A 23,715-nucleotide genomic window follows, 5' to 3' on the forward strand; every position below is an offset into this window, starting at 1 on the left:
GGGCCAAGGCGGAGAGGAAAGCTGCTAAGACAGGGCTCTGTGCCGTGCCATGTGAAAACTGTAAATATTTGGGGGGATAAAACAGGTTACACAGCCTTTTTGGGAGGGCTTCTCTCTTGGGCAGGTGAGCCTGGATGGGTAGGTTAACATTCCTTGATGTGGACCCTTGGTCTCTGTCACCCAGTTAGTAGGCAACCTGAGTTGGGAGGCAACATGTGGCCTAACATGAATGAAAAGTAGGTAGGTGGTCAGTGTTCATGAAGAATGCTGACAGGCTGGCTCAGCTACTTTGCCTGCCTACCCCCCTATTGTATAGCCCAAATCATGGCTTGTACAGCCCAAATCATGGACACAGGGTCCAGATTTCCTTGGCTCAATCTAGAATCCACAAAAAGCTGATCTGGCGGTAAAGGACCAAATTATAGAAATGATTCTCAGACTTGTTTGTGCAAATGTTTTTTTTTTATTTCCACATTTATATCACAAGGTGTCCACTTACTGGACCATATAGGAAAGTTGCTCCCTTCTGCATCCTGAGAACACAGAAGTCTAGGTACTGTACATTCACTAAGGCTCCTTGTTTTTGCAAATCGCGTTATGACAATAACCATAAGGCAAACGAATCTAAAGGAATGGTCATGAGTGTTTCCAGCGCACAGACAGGTCTCCTTGCCAACAGTACAGCTTTACACACCAGTAGCACCTGTGGGAACTGTGTTTTGGGGATGGGACCCTAGAAAGATGAAGTTTTCTAGATTTGTGCAGGAAAGGGGAAATGAAAAGGAAGAAAGGAAAACTATTTTGGCTGGTGGTAAGATGGAAGAGGAAGATAAAATAAACTCTAGAAAACTCAAACTTTTGCAGCATTTCTTTAAAAACTGGGTTTGAACTGAAAACAGGTACTAATGTGTGGATGACCGTGGAGTGTGGGTCAAACTGACCAGCCAGGAGGTCCACCTGATGCCAGCAGCTCACCACATCTGAGAAGCTTCTGACACCAGGACAGAAACACTGGCTGGGTGAGGTGCAGAGGCCATGGGACTGCCCACTGCCTCAGACACTCAGGGCCAAATCAGAGAACAAAAAAATGCAGATAGATGAGATGCGTGCCTCTGTTGCTGTCTTAAAGGTAATGTCTCCCACAGGTTTTCTGTGCCTGCCTACAACTGAGGTCCCAGCTAATGGGTGCTGGGATGTGTCCACACCTCTTCTGGGGTGGGGGACTGACGCTTTTTATAGCTGGTTTGCTATAGAGTTCTGAACTCACTTTGCCGGCCTTCCTTCCACGCGGTCCTTCCTTTGTAATATTGTTAGTAAACTGGTAGCAGCATTTCACAAAAGAAGGAAAATTTTGAGGGAAGAGCTCGGAGAAACCTCTAGACCCCTGCCCCTCCCTTCTGCCTCAGCTGGGCTCCAAACCAGTGGAGGCTTCCAGGCCCGGCCACCGTCCTGCTAACTGCAAGGTGGGAATGCACTTAGAGGCTGTGGGGCCAGTCAGTCTAAGCAGACATAAGGCAGAATGTTCAACCGCCCGTCGTCGCCGTGCGGATCAAGCGATATGCACTGCGTCCAGTCATACCAGTTACCCTGTGTGTCCTGACACCCGTTCACCCCTGGCCACTGGTGGGCCTGGATTCTGTCCAGATCGTCCTGTGTGACCTGGCGGCTCAGCCCTGGGAGGTCAGTGGGCGAGCCCGGAGGCAGTAGCACATGTGGCGTCCTGGCCCCACGCCGGGTGCTCTCCTCCTGCTTCAGGTACTCAGACATGAAGTGGTGGGCCCCGGGGGTCTGCGCGCCTGATGAAGACAGCAGGCTGCTCTGTCGGCTTAGGTAGGACTGAATGATCTCATTGCGTGACAGCTCCTTCCAGTTCGTCTGCTCAAAGGGGCTTTGGAGGCTGGCCTTGGCCTCGGATTTGTCCAGCTCTGTCCTCGGCTGCTCTGTGTGCACAGGGCTGTCAGCTCGCACTGGCTCTTTCTGGGTCAGAGGTCTGATCTGTCTTGTCATGGGATCAAAGGTAAGCTTCCGCTCTTTTAACCGGACAGGCTTAACGCCCGCCTCAGCCATCTGGCCGTCCAAGTTCACGGTATAATCACGAGGCCGGTACCTCTTCTTCTTTTTGCTGTCCGAGCCACCAGGGGAGGCTGCATCACTGTCTGCCCTGGAGGAGTCCGGGGAAAAGCCAGCCCGGGGCAGGATGGGCTCAGCTGGTGGCAGCCCTGCCTTACAGCCTGGCCCAGACAGCCGCTGGTGTCCCTCAGGTTGTTCTAGCCAGTGCACCAGGCTCTCAGCAGCACTGGGCAACAGCTCAAGCCGCCGCACAGGAGGTGTGGATGGCTGGGCCAGTGGCAGCGGTGACGGCATCTGCGTGACATCTAGTGACTGGGGCCGAGGCAAGGGGCTGGGCACAGAGCCCTTGGGTGTGTATGGGCTCCGCTGGCGGGCAAAGGAGCCCTCATGCCGTGAGTTCCGGGGACTGAAGGAGCAATGAGGCGGTCCCTTGGGGTGGTGGGGTCCGGGGGTTTCATCTGCCCTGTCCAGCTGCTGCAGCACTGCAGCCTTGCTCTGTAAGCAGGGCCCAGGGGGTTTGCCCAGTCCTGGGGAGCTGGTATGCGGCCTCACAGCATTGATGGGGATCTTGCCACTGTGCTTGTCATTCTCGCCCTGCTCCAGGCGGCTACTCTCAGGGCCCATGTGCCTGCCGCTGTCCAGGACGCCCAGGAAGCTCTCAGGGCTTCCACCTATCCCATTGGTGGGGAGAGGTGATGAGTTGGGGACCAGGGAGTCATGGCTTGCTTTGGAGACCTTGGGAGGCGGCCCAGGGTGGCCAAGGTCACGCTGATCCCCCCGGCGCTTGCGATTGCCCAGCCTGTCCAGCCGCTGCCCAGGTAGTCTCTGGATGTCGTTGCGGTTCTTCAGGTCATGGATGCTCTTGGGTGCGCCAGCCACCCCCACCTCTGGCCGGCAGTTGTGGGCACCCCCATTAGCGGAGCCAGGGGCACCTGCCAGCCCCCGCAGCGCCGCCTCATTCTGGTGCACAGGCTCGATGAGCTTCTGCCAGCTCCTCAGCAGCTTCTTGGCCCGCTTGGCGAGCTCCTCATCCTTGGTCTTTTTGCGGACGTCGTTGATGAGCTTTCCAAGTCGCGTCTCCTACAACCAGAGAGAGACCATGACACCTTGTGATCCCTAAACCACTAGCTTCTCAGACACAAAACCCACAGGAAAAATGGGTCCTTTGTGACATCTAAATTCTCAAATCTAGTCCTCAGACGTACCATCCTGTAGGTTGATGGCTCCAAAGCCACTACAAGGCCACTTTGTTATGGAAGTTTTCAGGGTGAGAGCATACTGTGGCAAAGGCAACAGCAAACAAAGAGCCTATGGCCTGTGTTACTCACTGCAGCCTCCCCCCAGAAACCCCTCTCACCTCTGAGTGTGCAGTTCATCCTGCGAGGATAGAGCCCCAGCTCTGGGACTGACTACCTGCCCCAGGTTCTTATAGTGCCCGTGGAAAGGTGGTATTCTTGAGCTTGTACTGCAGGTTGGGAACACTCACCTCTAGTGCCTCTTTGGTAATCGGGTATTTCTCCAGGCTGGAGATGACTTCCAGCACCGCCACCATGTTCCGGATCTGTAAAACAAGAGCCATTCATCACATCCCTGCCCTTCTAGCCCGCTCCACCTCTCCCACACCAGGAGCCAGTGGAGCTGGCATCTCTGACGCCCTGTCCCCACACCTGCTCCCTGGGCAACATGGCACTCTCTCTCCCATCCACATACATGCCCACACGCCTGAGTGGCTATTACACAACTGAAACTCATTTATGAAACAAGATCTGCCCTTGACCCAGGAGATGCACTCTACTCTGCCGTCTGATGGGGTGGGAGGATAAAGTGTTTATTAAATAAAATGAACCAAGCTTAAAAGATCTATACATAACAGATTTGGCTAAATTACCAAGATCTGTAGAGTTCATCCAAAGACACCATAAAGAGAGCAGAAAGTCACAAGGTGGGTGAAGACAGATGCCACAGGGCCCCAGGGATCCAACTCTGGACTGTACAGAGACCCTGGGCAAATGCAGGAGGCTGCAGCACCAGGCCTCAAGTCTCCTAGTGATCAGGAAGTGCAGACCGAACCCTTAAGTGGACACACTGCACATGCCCACCTGGCAGAAACAGTACCTAACTATACCAGGGAATTCTTGGGACACCCAACTGGGGAGCAATGGGCTTTGTCCGGTACAAATATGTGTATATATCTTATGACCGAGCAATTAAGTCCCTTTACGATGTCTGCTGCAAGCAAGACCCTGCCCTACTAATACATGTTGTCACCCTGTTTAGTGGTCACGTGAATCCCAGGGTAAGTACTAGTATTATTCCATTTTACAGATAAGAGATGACACAAAGTTCAAACATTATGTTCCAATGCTGATGATGAGACCATTGTCCTCTAGGAATTGAAGGAACAGAGGGAGAAATTCAAGAGTCATAGAAATAAGCAAACCATAGCTTTTGGACACCAACAAGATGGAGCTCAAACCACATGACATGAAATGTATATGGCCCATTCCACTCACACCAAGCACTGCAGCATGTTCAAAATGAACCACAGACCTGAATGAAAGAGAAAACTCTCATACTTCTAGAAGAAATGTTGCTACCTTCAGGTAAACAAAGGTTTCTTAGGAGCCCCAAAGCACTAACTAGCCAAGAAAAAACATGGACAAACTGGAAACTGGCTTCATCAAAATTAAGAACTCTGGCTTAATAAAAGACACTGCTGATGAAGAGGTGAGCCTTGGCCTGGGAGTATAGGTTGACAAAACATTCCCTTTGAAGGATTTAGATACAGGATAAGTAAAGAACTCCACTCCACACTGGTGTGGCTCAGTAGGTTGGGCATCGGCCCATACACTGAAAAGGTGCCAGTTCAATTCCTGGTCAGGGCACATGCCTGGGTTGCAGGCTAGGTCCTGGTTGGGGGATACGAGAGGCAACCAATCGATATTTCTCTCTCACACAGATATTTCTGTCCCTTTCTTTCCCCCTCCCTTCCCCTCACTCTAAAAATAGATAGATAAAACCTCCTGTAGTCCCACAAATCCAGCACCTACAGATTTCCAGTAGGCGGGTTTCCAGTGGGCAGGCTGGCCGGAAGGGGGAGCCCACACCCAGAATAAGTCCCCTACTCCCTCTAAAATCACACAGTAAGCGTATCACTCCCCTACAAACACTATAGAGCAGAGTTATGTAGGCACGATACAGTACGGAAACATACGCCTACCACCCAGCCACTGCAGCATCTCCTTGTAGCTTTCCCAGAAATATTCCTCACATCCACAAGTCTTAGCACATATTTTAAAAAACAACACATGGTTTTATGCCTTGTTTTTTCTAACATCTGAAATGTGCAGCAGGACAGACCTCACCTTTTGCTCAGCCTTCTAGTGACAGAAAGCCCCACTGAGCAGGGCCTGTTGGGGGACACTTCGGTGTTTCCACTGGCTGTTACAGACAAAACCACAATCACCACTCTGACCAGACATGATTGTGGGCTAACAAATAAGCAGCCAGTGGGGCTGTGGACTCTAAGGCCATGAACTACTGTAATTAGCCCCCAGGAAGCCTTCCAGCACCATGGCATACCAGTTTCCTCTTGCTGCCAAAGTGTTCATACATGATCACAAACTGAGCAGCTTAAACAAAATGCATGGATCATCCCGGGTTCCAGAGGTTAGGAGGGCGCTAGGGTCTCCCTGGGCTGTGACCCAGGTGTTAGCAGGCTGTGCTCCATTTGGTGGGCTCTCAAGGACCCGTTACCCGCTCAAGGTGCTGGCAGAATTCAGTTCCTCAGGGCTGCAGACCTGAAGTCCCCATTCTTTTTGTGACTGTTATCTGAAGGCCATTCCCAGCTTCCTGAAGGCACGGCATTCCCTGGATCACTGTCCCCACCCCACCCACACTCAAAGTCAGCAATGTGTGGAGCCCTCACATCACACCTCCGACCAGTTGGGAAATGGTCTCTGTTTGCAAAGATTCCATCAGGCTGGGTCCGCCAGAACAATCCAGATCTACATCCTTAGTTACAAAAGTCCCTTCTGCCATGTAAGGTGCCATGTGCCCAAGTTCTGGGGACTAGGACATGGATGTCCGTGGAGACTGTTACTCTGCTGGCCTTGTGTATTCCCAGGTAAGAAAATTGTGTATTTTCTTACCTGCCCCATTTCCAGCTGAAGGCAGCACAGTGACCACAGAGCAATGACAGTGGCCCTTACTGTGCCTGAGGAACTCTCACAATGCTGCCCCTCTGTCAGGGGCCAACTTGCACCCTGGTAACAATGGCCTCATCTCATGATGTTTTTGTTTGGGGATGTGGCCGTGAACACATTCAGCTGGCTCTAAAAAGCTACTCCAAGCTGCACTGAGGGAGTGAGTATGAGAGGAGACACAATTGACACCCTGCACACCTCTAATGTGCTGTGAGCGGGATGCGGTGCCAGAGGAGACTGTGGTGAGGAGGCTGGTCCCACAGGGAGAGCAAGGCCACCAGCTCCCTGTTTCTGGCCCTGGGATTCAGCCCCAACAGGGTCCTGGGCTTGCCACATGCTCTGTCTCTACCCTGGTGACCTCACCCTGGTATATTTAGAGCTCTGGGTCCCCACACATTCCTGAACCAGCAGTCCCCACAGAGCAAGCCCAGCAGTACAGAGTGTCCTTGTCCTTGGGCAGACGCTGTCCCACTGCCAGGCAGGAGGGGGAGGCAGAACACCTGGGCAGGCCAGGGCTAGCAGTCAGTTGGTGCCGCAGACACCCCACAGCCAGGACCTTCTTTGGATGCTGCACAGGAGTTGAGAAGGGACAGGTCTGTGGGCCCTGCCATAACTCAGGTGGTATGCAGGGAGGCCTTCAGCCCTGTGAAAAACGCTGTCCTCTGTCTCCCACCTTCTACTCCTACTGCATGGAAGTTCAGGAGTCTGGCTCCAAGCCCTGGCCCTTACCACACCAGACAGACAGGAAATCTTGGGGGTCTATACAGTGCCAGACCAGGCTTCTGGCCTCAGAACCAGTAGGCAGCATCTCACCCTGGCCAGCCTGTTGGCAGGCAGTGCCCTTACCCCAGACACAAGGCTCCTCAACCTGTCTTACCAATTTACACACCCATCTACTCAGGAGTGGCAGGCCTCCCACTCTGGATGGAAGAGCCCATGGGCAGCATAGATGCCAAGGTGATGTGGCCAAGGGGAGGCTCCCATCCAGGCTACATGACTGTAAAGCCCAGCACGGGTCCTCACAGCAAGGAGATGGGTATCAGCTACAAGGCAGGCCAGGCATGCCTGCGGCAAGGGCATCACCTGAGTGGGGTCTCCTAGCATGGACAATAGAAGTCCCAAGGCCCTGGGAGATGGTGAGATGGCAAGAAAGCCTTAGAAAGGGGAGAGGAGACCAGAATGAAGACAGTGGCATGAACGAGGATGCCAGGAGAACACAACCTGCCTTCTACCAACTCCGGCCCCAGTGGGAGCTGACAGCTGCCACCACCCCAATGGACCAACAGACCTGTCTGCGTGAAAACACATGTTCTCATCACCACAGCGCACATACTGCTCCATCCTGCAGGCTGGGGTGAGGACCCCATGCAGCCTCCTGCTGTCAGAAACAGCCCAGCACATCTGTGACCCCCCACCCCTCTGGCTGTCTCCTTTGGGATTCTTCCCAGTAAAAAACACCTCAAAACCACCTGCCAACCAGCTTTCCCAAAAGAGGCAGAATCCACACACCAGGGAACCTGAGCACCAGCAGCCTTTCATTTCCTCATTAGGGGTCCCTTAACAGATGCAGATTAATTTGTATTTCTTGAACAATTAGTGAGCCTAGTATCACCTGCCCTTACTACCAATGATGACTGCCCGTGTGAACTGCTTACCACTCCAGCCCATTCATCCAACCCATCTGTTTTCAGTATTTGGCTGGCCTCGTTATTGCAAATAAATATTGCCCAGCCATGGAGCCCACAGAGTAGCGGCATTTGCCCCACATACATGTATACCTAAATGTTCTCAGAGGAGGTACAAGATGGGACAGAGCTACTCTGCACTGGTAACAGGCAATGGAGAACACTCAGGATCCTAAGGTGTCCACTGCAAAGGCAGGGCAGGAAGTCACCTCAGGTGTGATGCAGGTGTCTATGAAGTCAGCCATGACTACTGGTGGGACTGACTCCATAACCACTTTGCTGACGGTTCTTATTCTGAAGGCTCAGGGGGCACAATCAGGTACACTCAGTCAGACAGTTGGAACATGGGAGTTTATTTCGGGCAGCCAGCGTCTCCAACATCACACTTGCAGGCACCCCCTGGAACCCCCTGGCAAAAAGGAGAGAAAGAACCCTCATTAAGCACATCCTCATTAGGGGCAGGAAACAGGATGTTCTTCACTTCTGATCCAGTTCCCAGTGCTCTTAAGGGGTCTTCTCACCATGTGAAAACCAAGAGTAGGCATAAAGGAAGTAAAACAGCTCTCGTTCTCAGAAAGCCCATAATCCCCAAGTCACTAACCCAGCCAGCCTAGCTGGGGACAGCTGCTGCGTGACTCTCAGGGAGCAGGAAGAATGGGGTTGGACATACACAGGCAACAGCCCCAGGGAAGGGACGGCACCCCTCAGAAGCAGTCTGGGAAAGAGTATGGACCACGGCAGTGCAGGCTGTCTGTCACCATTCCTACTCAGGTGATGTCCCTATCCTGTCACATGGGAGCAATGACAGAGCCTGTGCACACTGCCACAGCACAGTACGCTCCGAATGAACGCTCAAGGTGCACTGCTCACCCTAATCTTTAATGGCACATTTTAAGCTCTTCACTGAAGAAATGATGCCGCCTGGAACTTGGTAAAAAAGAACTGGCCTGGGTGTCAGTGTGGGGGAGGGGTTCAGGATAGAGGAAACAATGTTGATCTGGTAAGTAGGGTTTTGAGCTGGTATCTACTGATGCCAAGATGGTTACATTATTCTAATTTTGTATAAAATTTACCAAAATCTTAAACAACAACAAACAAACCCACAGGTTATTAAATACACATATTTCCTGACATTTGGATGGGACACTTCACTAGACCTGGAATGACAGGGCAGCTGTGTAGAGGTGAAGTGAGCGGATATCCATTTTCCAACTCCTCACAATGGCTCTGCGCTGCACACTTGGTGCGTGTGTGGGGAGAAGGCCAAGGGCTGGGTGGTTCCACAGTGAGCCTGTCGCCAGTCCCTTTACCCTCCGCACATGGTGCCAAAACAGCCTGCACTCCTAGAATAGAAAAGGCCTTGGGGTCTGGGTCTCCCTGCTAAAGAGCACAGAAGGCCAGAAGCTGGCTGTGCAGGAGCTTCATGCAGGAGAGGCCCTCCTGCCCACAGCCATCACAGGGAGGGTGTGTTCCAGGGTCCACAAGGGGCTTTTGATGTTATGGCAGAACACAAGACACACCAGAGCTCTTATCCACCTGTGGATGCCATTGCTCTATTTCAAGGGATATGTAGGTAAAGCCTAAGCTCTGAATAATTATCGCCTGGGGGTAATTCCACCCTGATGTGAAATAAGGAACCGAGACACCAAGCTTCCGAGTCTGCAAGCCCCTGGCTCATGGCTCTTTTCTCCACGCATCAAAGAGCCTCACTCCACCAGAAATACCCAACCTCTCGGTAAAGAAGCCAGACATGTGTGACCATGGTGAAAATGGGGAAACCCTGCACTCCCTGAGGTGTGAGCATTGGTGGGTCTGCCTGGACAGACTCTCACAGAACTGCCACTTGTTGGCTTCCTCAGGGGCCAAACTCGAGCTTTTCATCCTTAAAACCCCACTTTACAGGTAAGGAAACTGAGAGTCCAGGGCTCACCATGTAGCTAGAAGGTGGTGGACTATGGCCTTCCAGCAGCATCCCACCCACATCCCCTCCTGCCAACCTGCCACAGCAGGAAAACAGGTTACAAAGAGCTCCTGGAAGCCACACGGGAGCGGCAGCTTCATGCCCAGCAGCATTTTCAGATGGTCTTCAGGCTGCCTTTGCCTTCCTCTTTTACAACCAGGGAAACCCACACCCTCCCACTAAAGCAGAGGCTTTAGCCCACCCACAAGCTTACCCTGAGCCGCAAGCCACTTTAAGTAAACGATGGTGGCCCTGGAGTCTGCTCCCCTCCTGGCTGTAGATGGTACACACTGAGGGCGGACTCACCCCGTCTCACTGTCTGGCCAGTGCCCTGACCAGCCTGTGGGCCTGCATCTGCAGGGCAGCCCACACCAACTTGTTCAGAAGGTTCAAGGATGGCTGGTCAGCAGTAAAAACCACTTCAGTTTAAAGCCCTGGCTGGCGCAGCTCAGTGGATTGAGCGTGGGCTGGGAACCAAAGTGTCCCAGGTTCGATTCCCAGCCAGGGTACATTCCTGGGTTGCAGGCCAGAACCCCCAGCAACCGCACATTGATGTTTCTCTCTCTCTCTCTCTCCCTTCCCTCTCTAAAAATAAATAAAATCTTTAAAAAATTATTTTAAAAAACAACAAAAAAACCACTTCAGTTTAAAAATCAAAAATGTGGAAGTCATCTTTTTTTCTTCTTTTAAAACGCAGAATGGCCTAGACAACAATGACAAAAACCACTTAGCTCAAAAGACTTTGGATGTGTTCATCAGCAAGCAAGCTGTCCTTCCAAACCAAAACATGCCACAGATGGCACCCAGAAGCAACCAGACTTTGAGCTTTTCAATGTGCTGAGCATTCTAATGCCTTCCTCAGCTGAGTCACCGTTCCCTGCCAGCCCCACAGCAGGTGCCAGTCGTGTCTGCTGAGGGTGAATGAAATAGGGCTTTGCTGGGTGAGTGTGTCTGTGATTTCTGTCCCAGCAGCAACCATTTTCAGCCATGGCAAGTCTTCCTCCTGCTTCTGAAAACTCCACACATGTTCCCTGGAGGATGCTGTCCTGTGACCCGAACTGCCTCAGTCACAATTTGGTGCAACAGCCCAGCCCATGTCTCATCATGCAGTCTTCCTGAGTTAAGGAAAAGAAGTCAGTGCAGCTTGATCCTCCTTCTCGATCCAGGAAGGTACAGCCTCCTTGGCCCTGCTCTGCCTTGCCTTGTCTCACAGCCAGACAGAAAGAGCAAGGGGAACCTCCCTTGGGCAAATGCCATGCCAGTGTTGTGTCTGGCAAAGGCACCATCTTCCACCAGGATGCCGTGGAAGCCTCACAGCCACAGGAACAGAGTCTCTGGCAGAGGAAGAATGACACTGAGGTGCAGGGTAGGGGGTTTCTCTCAGGTGCAGCAGCCAAGCTCACTGCTTGCAAAAGCACAGAAGCACTTCCTCCTCAATGGCGCCCATCTGCTCCCGAGGAGCACCCACAGCTGGAGCCTGCCCACCACCTGCATGGCCTGCCTGTCTGCAGAGGACCCACAGCCAGAGCATGAAATTGCAGCTGTAACTGGGCCCATGGGATGGAAACTCCCGCCTCACCCAGGCAGCAGACTGAGCACGGAGGAGTGAGCAGGGGAGGCACTACTCCTCTCTGCAGCCCCAGTCCCCAAGCTGTCCCCCTCTCTCCTTTATATCCCAGCAGCTCTTTCCAACAAAACTGCGAACTTAAACTCTCCTGACCTCTGAATTAGGTCAACAGAAAGTACAACTGACGTAATTCAGCTGTTTTTTAAGAGCTCTCAACATGTCATCTGTGAACTGGTTCATTCCTACACTGACACAACTGAAAAGTCTGAAAGCCAAGCAGACCATTTATGTCTGCCAGATGAGCTCAGAGAGGGGCCCGGCTGGCAGTGTACCCAATGACAGCACACCAGGATGCCAACTGTGCAAGACAGAATGATGAGGCACTGATGGAAGGGGCATACAAGTGCTCAGCCCACAAGCACATGAAAATGGACTATCCAAAATGAGAATGAGCCAGCCTTTTAGGAACTGATGGGGGCTAACCTCCAAGAGACTGTTAAGCAAAGCAGCAAGGTGAAAACAGTACACTCCAGTGCTGCTAACAGAAAATGCCTGGCTGTAGGGCTAGGCAGAGATGCAGTGGGGCTCAACTCTCATGTAAGCAAAAGCAGCCACCAACCCAAGCTCCTTCTCCATGTTCTGGGAAGCCCAGGCAGAAAGTTGGGAAAAGCTCAGATCATGTCTGTAGGTGCTGAATGGTGCACTGACCGCTGCCCTTGGCGACTCTGTAACCTCAGAGACCAGGCCAGGCATGCCTGGCACACTCACCATCAAGCTGTTCCATGGCCCTAGTGCAGTGCCAGGAGGCCACCCCTCCCGCCTACCTGCTACCCCACAGTCCTGGCTATGTGTGGGGTTGGAGTAATGGCAGTGGCAGAAGGGCTTTCTCAGTGGTCATTCCTGCAACAGAGGCCACACTAGAGAGAATCAAGGACACCATCACCCATGGAACAGGAGGGTGAGCCTGGGCATTCTATGTCAGACATCACCTAAAGATGGACACACACCCTACAACCCAGCAGTTCCACTCCAGGGCATGCACTAACAGAAGCGAGAGTATCAAGAATGGTGGGGGCAGCCATATTCAGAACAGCACCAAGTGAAAAACACCTGCATGGCCGAAGTGAAGGTGGTAACTCAATCACGGTTTAGCCATTCAACACAGAGTGAAGGAACCACTGCTAAACACTAAGAAAAATTTCAAAACTGTCAGATAATGAAAAGCCAGAGACCCAAGAATACATTCTATATTGAAGTGCAAGACCTCTCGATGGTGACAAAGTCAGGGAAGTGGGGGGTGGGGAATGACCAGGAGACGGAACAAGAGTGCCTTCTAGAGAAATCCTCTATTTCTTGACCTGACCGGGGTGGGACTTCTTGGGTGTGTTCACTTCATAAACCTTCACTGAAATGTGTAACTTATGACTCTAACACTTTTCTGGATGTATGCTATACTTTAAGAAACTGATCTTATACAGAGGTCATCCTGTCCTAGAAACAAATGCCAGAGTTGCTGAGACTGAGAGGAGGAAGAGGCCCTAGCAAACCAGCCCTTCACTCCCCTCCCCCACAGAGACACAGACCCTCTGAGTCCCATAGAATAAAGCCTGAGACCTGTGGCACTGTAAGCCTAGGCTATCCCTGAGACACAGGGTATGCACTACACTTCACAGCTCACACAGACATATGTCCACATGTTCCTCCTATGTAGGGGTCAGTCTGGGGAGGACAAGAGCATTCTAAAGGTTCCAAAAAAGAAGCACTCAGTAAGTAGTTACTGCTACTTGCAAGACCAAGTCTAAGGTTATGAGAGCAAGGTAGGCCACTGCCTGGGCATCACCTACCAGCACTGTGCTGGGCGTCTGTCGCCTACCACATGGTGGTCTCCTCTGAGACCACAGACCTCCACAGTAAGTATTATGCTGCTCCCCCAACAAGGAAGCCAAGAAACCTGTTACATACCTGGCCACATGTTCATTTCTGACCTAACCTGCTAACCTAACCTGTGCAGTCAGCCCAGGCCTGCCTCTATGCAACAGGCCATTAGCAAGCCATGCTGGTGACCTGAGCAGAAATGGGCAGCTGGCTCAAGGGAAAGCAATGGGACAATTAGGATAAGGAGTCTGTCTGCATGCTTACACAGGAAAAAGACAGCAAAGAAAGGGAGACCAGAAATTAAATTGGGGAGGCAGATAACACTTAAAAATTGATGCAATTTGTCAAAATAAAAGGCCTTATGATCATTCCAATCAATACAGAAAAACATTTGACAAAATTGTAAATCTATTTCTAATAAAAACTTTCAGCAAACTAGGAATAGAAGAAAACCTCCTTGGCTGATAAAGTGCTTCTACAATGCCCACAGCTAATGCTATACCTAATGATAAGAAGCTGAATGTTTTCCCCCTAAGAAAAGATACAAGATGCCCTGGGTGGTGTGGCTCAGTGATTGAGCGCCTGAATGCAAACCAAAGGGCTGAGTTCTATTCCCAATCAGGGCACATGTCTGAGTTGCATGCCAGGTGACTAGTAGGGGGTGCTCACGTGGCACCCACACACTGATGTTTCTCTTCCCCTCTCCCTCCCTTCCCCTCTTTAAAAATAAATAAAGTCTTAAAAAAAGAAAAGATACAAGACAAGGATGCGAGCTTACCACTCCTATTCAGTCTTGTCAGAAGTTTCCAGCCAGTACAATAAAGGAAAAAAAAAATGTCATTCACCTTGGAAAAGAGGAAGTAAAACTGTCTTTACTTACAAATACCAGAATAGTATATATGAAAACTCTTTCGAAAGGTACAAGTTCAAAACATGGCTCAGAAATTAAAAGAGGCCTCAATTAATGGAGAGATACAGCAAGGTAATGGACTGGAAGAGTCAAAATCTTTACAATGTCAAGTCTCCCCCAAACTAATCTATAGATTCAATGCAATCCCAACCAAAATTTTATCAGGGTCTTTAGGAGAAATTGACAAGGCGATTCTTAAATTCATATGGAAACACAAAGGCCAACAAACTTTGAAAGAAAGAAAATGGAACACTCATATTATCTGACTTTAAGACTTACATAATTAAGACAGTGTGGTATTATTTGTGCCAAACAGATCAATGAAAGAATAGAGTCCATTAGCAGACCCACACATACATAGGCAACTGATTTTTTAAAAATTTTTTATTTATTTATTTTTTAAAGAGGGAAGGGAGGGAGAAAGAGAGAGAGAGAGAGAAACATTAATATGCAGTTACTGGGGGCTGTGGCCTGCAACCCAGGCATGTGCCCTGACTGGGAATTGAACCTGGGCAACTGATTTTTAACAAAGGTGTTAAGGCAATTCAACAGGGAACAAATAATTTTCAACAAATAGTTCTGGAATAATTGGATAGCCATATGCAAAAACCAACAGCAAAATAGCTCTTGACCTCTACCTTGCCAGATAAACATTAATGCAAAATAGATCATAAACCTAAATATAAGAACTGAAACTACAGAACATCTACAGTAGGAGTGTCGAACTCATTTTCACCGCGGGCCACATCAACCTTGCGGTTGCCTCCAAAGGGCTGAATGTAATTTTAGGACTGTATAAATGTAACCACTCCTTAACAGTTAAGTGACAGCCTGGCACTGCCGCCGGATAGAAACCAGGTGCCAGGCCGGATGAAACAAGGTGGAAGGCTGGATTTGGCCCACAGGCCTTGTGTTTGCCCCCTGTGATCTAGAGGAAAACATAGGAGAAAAACCTCAGTGATCTTGGGTTTGGCAAAGACTTGTAAAATATGACAAAAAGCACAAACTATAGAGAAAACATAAATTGCATTTTAACAAAATCTTTGCTCTTCAAAAGATGACATTGTTATGAAAATGAAAAGGCAAGCCAAAGACTGGGAAAAACATATATAAATCGTGTATCTAAGAGAGGACTTGTATCTAAAACATATAAAAATTCTCTCAACCCAATAATACCTAGGCAACCAACCCAAGGTGAGGGGCAGGGCAGGGGGGTAATGGGCAAATGATCTAAACAGGTATTCAAATCTTTCTCCAAGGCAGAAACATACATGGCAAACACTTAATGAAATGCTCAACCACATTATTAGACACCAGGGATACACAAATTATTGGGTTGGTCAAAAAGTCTATTTAGTTTAGTTTTTCTGTAAAATAAAACACACATTTTTAATTTTCACCAATAACCTTATTGATTTGGATACTGAGTGTGTCACTTATCTCCCGCTATTGGGAGATAACTTCGCAAACCAAGAAACTTCGCAAACCACTTTTGACATGCTCTATCAGCCATAGCACCTTCTCCATATACTGCACAAGTCTTTTTTTTGCACTTCAGTTGTGTTTTTACCTTTCTTGAAATAATAAAGTATAATATGCTGAAAATGTTACTTATTTTCCTCCACCTTCAATATTAAAATGGCTGCAAAAAATTCACCAATTTTTAAGTTGTTTTTTTTACACTGCATGCTATAACAGCTGTTACAATACAATCTAACAAAATTGTTTTGAATAAGTTAAAGACTACTAAGCGCTGCTAGGGCCATCATATGGAAAAAACAAACAAACTTTTTGGCCAACCCAATAAAAAAGACAAGGCCAAGACATGGAGCAACTAGAATCCTCATACACTGCTGGGTGGGAGTTTAAGTAGTATAATCACCTCAGAAGATATTTTGGCAGATTCTTAAAGCCCATCAAATTGTGAATAGATGAATTGTAGTATACCCATAAAATAAAACACTACTCAGCAACAAAAACAAAAGTAATGAACTACTGATACATACAAGATGCATAAATCTCAAAATAGATATGCTGAATGAAAGAAAAGCCGAGCCCTGGCTGGCGTAGCTCAGTGGATTGAGCGCGGGCTGCGAACCAAAGTGTCGCAGGTTCGATTCCCAGCCAGGGTACATGCCTGGGTTGCAGGCTATGGCCCCCTGCAACCACACATTGATGTTTCTCTCTCTCTCTCTGTCTCCCTCCCTTCCCTCTCTAAAAATAAATAAATAAAATCTTTAAAAAAAAAAGAAAAGAAAAAAGAAGAGCCGAGACCAAAATAAAATTTTAAAAAGAACATATATTTTATGATTTCACAGAATTCTAGACTAATCAACAGTGACAGAAAGATCAACAGTTCTCTGGGCACAAGGGTGGGCTGGAAGGAAGAGTACATAGGGCATGACATATATTTATAGGTCAAACCGTAGCAATTTGTACGCTTTAAAAGTACACAGTTTATGTCAATTACACCTCAATAAAGCTGTAAAACTTCTGTGGAGTCAGATGATAGGTGCAAAAAGGTCCTAGAAAAAGTAGGAAGGTGGTTGGCAAAGAGAAGGACAATCTTTCCTGGAGGTAAGGCATCTGACCCCCAAGGAGACTCAGCCCTTCCTGGGGGTGAAGGGTGGGGCAGGAATTTCCTTCTCCCCTCAGCAAAATGAAGACGACTGGCATGGCTGGGCATCCCAAAGACATCATAAGGGTGAACGCCAACTGTAAAGTATGTGTAACACACTCCTCATAGCAGACGGAGCTCCAGCAGGCAGCAGTAAATATCAGCTTTTCCCTCTGGGACATTCTGCATGCCCCCAAACACGGCTGGAGCTGGGAAACAGTGTCTCATTGGTTGTGAAATATTTATAGAAGGCTCACCAATCATCAAAGGCTGGATTTAAGGACATGAGCTCTTCTGCAGGGTTTCATCACATTTCAACTGGAGACTCAGGAGGGAGTGTCAACTTCCCATGCTCACAAAAGAAAGGCCAGCGCCCACGAACATCTGCACAAAGTCTGAGGCAAACGGCCGTCTGAGAGATGGGTACCCATCCTCCTGACACGTAAATAGCTGCAGTGCTTCTTTCCCCTCTGACCTCTGCATGGTTTTCTTCAATGGAAATTAAGCTCCTGTGACTGAATTTGTCTCAAGTCCCAACTTTCCCTTCAGACAGCTGAGCAAGACCATTACTACTCTCAAGTGTGACCTAGGGTTCAGCACACCAGTGTGTGTCCTTAGGAGCCACTTGGATTCACACAATCTCAGCTCCAGCCCAGACCTCCTGAATCAGAAGCTGTATTTGAACAAGCCCATGAGGAAATTCACACAGAGAGATAGTGGGCAGAACCACTCTTCCCAAAGCCGTGGGTTCTGCTTGGCACCTTGTGCCCAGCCAATTCAGATCCTCCCCAGGAGTAATGCCCTGAGCACCACCTTCAGCCTGCTATCCAGAGCACAGGGCTCTTCACAGGTTGATCTCATCCAATCCCAACAACAATCCTAAATCCAGGTGTGTGATGTGCCCAAGCCTGCATGTATGTAGGCCTGATAGGTCACCATACTGCCCTGGTGGAGGTGGGCTGCAGAGCCTACCCCCACTAGCTGTGAGACCCTGCCCGTCCTTTGCCATACCAGAAGAGGGTCTCACCCAGAGATGGTGGTGTGACAGGCCTAGATGAACCACCACAGGATGTAAAAAGGAAAGTTAACGGCTAGGCTGGTGGATGTTGAACAATGGCACTTGGTAAACATAGGCTCCAGGGCTCTTGGCCCTGCACACTTGGTAGTCCCTCCCAGCAGATGTCATTAGCAAACTGTGCCACACGCATCCCTTACAAACAGGGGTCCCACCGCAGCAAGCCTCAATCGCTTGACACTTGGAGCCTGTCAGCACCCCCAACAGCAACTCTACAACCTAGGCTGCCAGGACCCTGGCCTCATTCTCTCCCAGACCTACTTACTGCCTCTCCTCTTCCAAATCCCAAAGCCAGGGTTTCTAAGGTAAGTCTACTTCAGTTCCAACAAGGACCAAACTGATCACTGTTATAACACTGGTGACATTTTTCTAAGGGGAAACCATGCTTTCTCATTTTCCAGTCAACTACCTATACAAACCACTACCTTGGAACACAACTGTTCAAATGATGGCAGTGGTTGGGACATCACTAAACCCTGTTTTGAAAAAACAAGTCAACTGAAATAAAAACTCACACATACACCCTACACTCACTGCAGAGTGCTCCACAGGACTTGACCAAAGTTGGCCTTGCCTGGGCTGGTGCTGCCTCTGCCAGATTCCTACCCAGCCAGACTCCACCTTGGGGCTCCTGTAAGGCCACCAGCACAGTGCCTGCAACGAGAATGGCACAAGTCCCCAAACAGAGATTTCAACAGCCCTCAGCAACCCTCACAGATCAAGAACCCAGGGCCAAGCAATCCACCTGGAAGTCATGGCAAATCTCACAGGGACCCCTCCTCTGCTGTGCAGAATGACCAGCCTGCTCCCTTACATTGGCCAAGAGCTACTGAAAGCGAGCCTTTGCACCAGCCCTGCCTTTCCTTGCCTTTCCCACCTCTGACACTCCACTCAGCTCTCTCACTGTTAAATGTCCCACCACCTGCAGGTATGCATCACAAGAGCAGGGACCTTGATCTTGTTCACTTTCACCTCACAGGTGCCTGGAGGCACAGAGCAGGGACTCGATAAATGCCAACTGATAAATGAATGAACAAACGAATGAACAGACAGATGAATAGATGAATGAGGTCCCACCTTACTGTGCTAGGTCCCACCATGTTTACTCCAAGTCAGAGTCTGCAGCTACCAAATTAGCATCTGGAGAGCAAACATGTCTTGACACGATTCCAGCTATTACCTGCACTGTTCGCCCCCTGAGGTCATGGGAACAGCGAGTTGGTTCTCAGTGGTCCTAACACAGCCCCACAAAGGACAAGGCAAAGGGTGCCACTTTTGAGCAGCCAGGCTGAGGGAAAGTTATGGCCAGGATGGCACAGCCTCTGTTATTCATCCAGGCAAACATGTTTGCTCAGCGGGGCCCAATGGCTTTGGGGAAAGTCTTCCATTTTCAATGCAGCGGTCTTGAAAGTCGCCACAAATACCTTCTCCAACTTACCATCTTGTCAACCCTGAAATTATTCAGGAGGGTTGAAGGGAAGAACCACAGGAGGTTTTTGCAAAGCCAGACAGAAAAGCAGTGTAGAAAAAGCAAACCGCACAATCCACATGGTAACTCAGTGACAAGATTATCTGCAAGGTGACAAGCTGAGCATAGCAGATGAGCGGCAGAATGCTCATGGAGGATGAGGGCAGAGCAGAGAGTCCCCACAGCTTGAGGCTACTCGTCACCAAGAACCATCCTGACCACCTCCTTCCAACTTTCCCTGCTGGGAGCCTACTGTAGGAGAGCTTGCCCAGCTAATGGATTACTCCTTTAGCCCGGATTCCCCAAAATCTGGGTTCTGGGGACACAATGGTGATGGTCTGGCCTGCCTTCCACACATGCCTTATCGTCCTCATTAACCCAGCAGCACCTGTTGGAAGCATGCCCTGTCAAAGGATCCAGACCTCAAATTTCTTTCTCCCCAACTGAGCAAATAAAATCCACAAAACTTGTTACTGTTAAAAAGTCACATCAAACCCTCACTGGTGTGGTTCAATGGATTGAGTGCCAGCAAACTGAAAGGTCACTGGTTCAATTCCCAGTCAGGGCACATGCCTTGGGTTGAGGGCCAGGTTCCCGGCTGGGGGAGTGCAAGAGTCAACTGATTGATGTATCTCTCACACATTGATGTTTCTGCCCCTGCCTCCCTCCTTTGCCCTCTCTTTAAAAATAAATAATTTTTTTTAAAGTCACACAGGCAATTATCCCCCACATACCCTCTGATGGCTGCTAAACTATGCAAACTGCACAGCACTAGCCAATAACCCTGGTCTCCTAGGCTGCGCCAGAGCTGGGCACCTTGCTTGCTGCCTTGCTACCCCACAGGTCCACAGCCCCTGGGGCATCCGCAACACTAATGAAGATAACCTCACTTCTGACACTGCTGCATCAGGCCTGCTGAGCCATACCCATCTCTATAGTAAGTGTTAGGACTAACAGGAAGGGAGAAAATGTGCCAAGATGAGAAGTAAATATAAGTTCACCAGTAGATGAAAACTGGAATGATATTACTGACTATATATCCAACAGCTACAGTGAGTAAAACAAAAGTAATAAAAAAATACAGCACAATGAGGGGACTTCCAGCCAAGATGGAAGCATAGGTAGACACACTGTTCTTCTTCACACAACCAAAATAAGGACAACAACAATTTAAAAACAAAAAACAACCAGAACTGACAGAAAATTGAACTGTACAGAAGTTCGACAACCAAGGAGCAAGGAGTTAAAGATGGTCTTCCAGACCAGTAAGAGGGACGGAGTCAGGCAGCTCGCAGGAAAGTGGCTGGCGGACCCAGTGAGGCGGTGGATTGTGGAGCTGGGTGTGGGTGCAAGTCTGCAGCTGGCGGACAAGGCAGCAACTAATGGACTGGGAAGTCCCACATTCTTGCTCACAGATAAACCAGGCAAAACTGGGGAGCAGGACAGACCTCACAACCCAGGGCCTTAGTGTGGGGAAATAAAGCCTCAAACCACCAACTGAAAACACCTGTGGGGGTTGAGGGGGCAGCGGGAGAAACTCCCAGTCCCACAGGAGAGTTTGTTGGAGAGACCCACAGGGTCCTAGAACGTACACAAACCCACCCACGTGGGAATCAGCACCAGAAGAGCCCAGTTTGCTTGGGGGAAGTAGGGGAAGTGGGGGAAGTGACTGAAATCTGGCAGAGTGAGGAGCAAGTGCCTCTGTTCCCTCTTGAACCCCTTCCCACATAGTGTCACAACACTGCCCTGCCCTGGTGAACACCTAAGGCTCCGCCCCTCACTATGTAACAGGCATGTCAAAACAAAAAAAGTGGCCCAAATGAAAGAACAGATCAAAGCTCCAGAAAAAATACAACTAAGTGACAAAGAGGTAGCCAGCGTATCAGATGCACTGTTCAAAGCACTGGTGATCAGGATGCTCACAGAACTGATTGATTTTGGTCACAAATTAGATGAAAAAATGAAGGCTACACTAAGTGAAATAAAGGAAACTGTACAGGGAACCAATAGTGATGGGAAGTAAACGGGGACTCGAATCAACGGTGTGGACCAGAAGGAAGAAACGTCCAATCAGAAAAGAATGAAGAAACAAATATTCCAAATAATGAGGAGAAGCTTAGGAACCTCCAGGACATCTTTAAACGTTCCAACAACCGAATTATATGGGTACCAGAAGAGGAAGAGTAACAAGTGTAAAACTTATTTGAACAATAAAGGAGAACTTCCCCAATCTGGCAAAGGAAATAGACTTCCAGGAAGACCAAGAAGCTCAGAGAGTCCCAAAGAAGTTGGACTCAAAGAGGAACACACCAAGGAACATCATAATTACATTAGCCAAGATTAAAGATAAGGAGAGAATCCTAGAAGCAGCAAGACAAAAGGAGGCAGTTACCTACAAAGGAATTCCCATCAGACTGGCAGCTGATTTCTCAAAAGAGACCTTACAGGCAAGAAGGGGCTGGAGAGAAGTATTCCAAGTCATGAAAAGCAAGGACCAACACCCAAGACTACTCTATACAGCAAAGCTATCATTTAGAATGGAAGGGCAGATACAGTGCTTCCCAGATAAGGTCAAGTTAAAGGAGTCCATCATCAGGAAGTCCTTATTATATGAAATGTTAAAGGGATTTATCTAAGAAAAGAAGATTAAAAATATGTACAGTAAAATGACAGCAAACTCACAATTATTAACAACCATACCTAAAACAAAAACAAAAACAAAAACAAACTAAGCAAACAACTAGAACAGGAACAGAACCACAGAAATGGAGATCACCTGGAAGGTTAGCAACAGGGGAGTGGGAGGAGGAGAGGGGGGGAAAAGGTACAGAGAATAAGTAGCATAGATGGTAGGTAGAAAATAGACAGGGGGAGGGCAAGAATAGTTATGGGAAATGTAGAAGCCGAAGAACTTACATGTATGACACATGGACATAAACTAAAGGGGGGGAATGTAGGTGGGAGGGGGTGTGCAGGGTGGAGGGGAGTGAAGGGTGGAAAATGGGACAACTGTAATAGCATAATCAATAAAATATTATTTTTTAAAAAGAAAAAATATAGCACAACGACTGGGAGAACAACTAATACCTAATCTTGGGACCCACTCAAACCTTTTGATTTTGCCTCACCCCCAATGAAGAACACACATCCCCAGATTTTTCACTTTATGCTTGTCTTAAGCAATAGTACCTGGGCTTTGGTATAGGTTATATACTTTTTAGTGCCATTAAAATAAATGCATAGCTATCAAAATAAAATGGGATCCTTTCCAAGCTAGTAAAAGTCCTTTTGCATGGCAGACAACACTGAGCCTCCAGCCCATGGCCTTCGTGTGATGTGCTGGCAGCCTCTTCAACTCACCGATGAGCTTGAGTCTCTGCCCCTCCAAACAGATGCCACTCTCATCTCACAAAAAGATCAGAAATAGACGCAAGGTGTCTCCAGGCCTCCAGGAAGCAGATGTGTGGGCCGCAGCTGGAGAGGAGAGCAAAACCATGCTTTCCTAAATACTATTTTTCCTGACCCTAAACCCCACATTGGGGGGAGGAGGAGGGCAGAAAAGTACCCCTCAGACTGCTGCGTTTCTGCCTCTGCCAAGCTCCTCCCTGACCAGGGAATCTTCTCAGTCTTCCCTATTTCTATAGGACTTGGGTTGGAGCCTTCTTGGGGGGTGGCAGGGGGTTTATCCAATCATGTTCAGCACCTACTAGCTCTGATTCTGTGAAAGCCCAGGAGGACAGTGCCATCCAGCCCACAGGTGCTCTCAGGACTAAAGACAGACTAACCAGTGCTTGTCACAGGGGCACTGGCTCTGCTTCTGCCCTCTCCTGGCATAATCCTGAACTCCCACTAGGTTGAGTAGAGGGAGAGCAGGTATCACCCTGTTCTGCACCAGCGTTCCTCCCAGTGATAAGCCTACAGACACTGCCTTCTGTAGGAGCTTACCTGAAAGATGCACTAGGAAGAAAGAGTTGGATTTTTTATAGCTTCAAAAAGGCCAACCAGGCATGACTTTATTTGTTAAGAAATTCTTAAAATGAGCTTTACAAATTATCAGCTCAACATTCCATGCTCTATCACCCCCTTTTACAGGGAGGAAGGTATGGCAGAGAGAAGTCACATAATCTGCCAGGTTATATACATCTGGGTCTGGGGCCCAGGCAGCCTTACTCCCAAACACTGGCTCTTCACTACATGCGCAGCTGCCACACACAAAAATACAGATAAGGCACAGCTGTAGCCTTGAAGATGCTCCCAGCTTGGCTGGGTGGGTAGACTGTGAT

General features: G+C 48.9%; 1 protein-coding gene across 2 annotated transcripts in view; it reads right to left on the reverse strand.

The window, feature by feature from the left end:
- Positions 1 to 443: 443 nt before the first annotated feature.
- The window catches only part of MED26 (mediator complex subunit 26), a 45,147-nt gene continuing 21,875 nt past the window's right edge, over positions 444 to 23,715 (reverse strand). The window contains exons 2-4 of one of the 2 annotated variants that reach the window (XM_028519989.2): positions 22,793 to 22,906; positions 3,557 to 3,631; positions 444 to 3,150 (exon numbers count right to left, since the gene is read on the reverse strand). In XM_028519989.2, the coding sequence (XP_028375790.1) occupies positions 1,495 to 3,150; positions 3,557 to 3,631; positions 22,793 to 22,837 (1,776 nt within the window). In that variant the 5' untranslated portion in view covers positions 22,838 to 22,906 and the 3' untranslated portion in view covers positions 444 to 1,494. The remainder of the gene's footprint in view (positions 3,151 to 3,556; positions 3,632 to 22,792; positions 22,907 to 23,715) is intronic. The other variant, XM_028519988.2, reaches the window with a different exon arrangement.

Source organism: Phyllostomus discolor, chromosome 8 (assembly GCF_004126475.2).
Source record: "Phyllostomus discolor isolate MPI-MPIP mPhyDis1 chromosome 8, mPhyDis1.pri.v3, whole genome shotgun sequence".
Lineage (NCBI taxonomy): Eukaryota > Metazoa > Chordata > Mammalia > Chiroptera > Phyllostomidae > Phyllostomus > Phyllostomus discolor.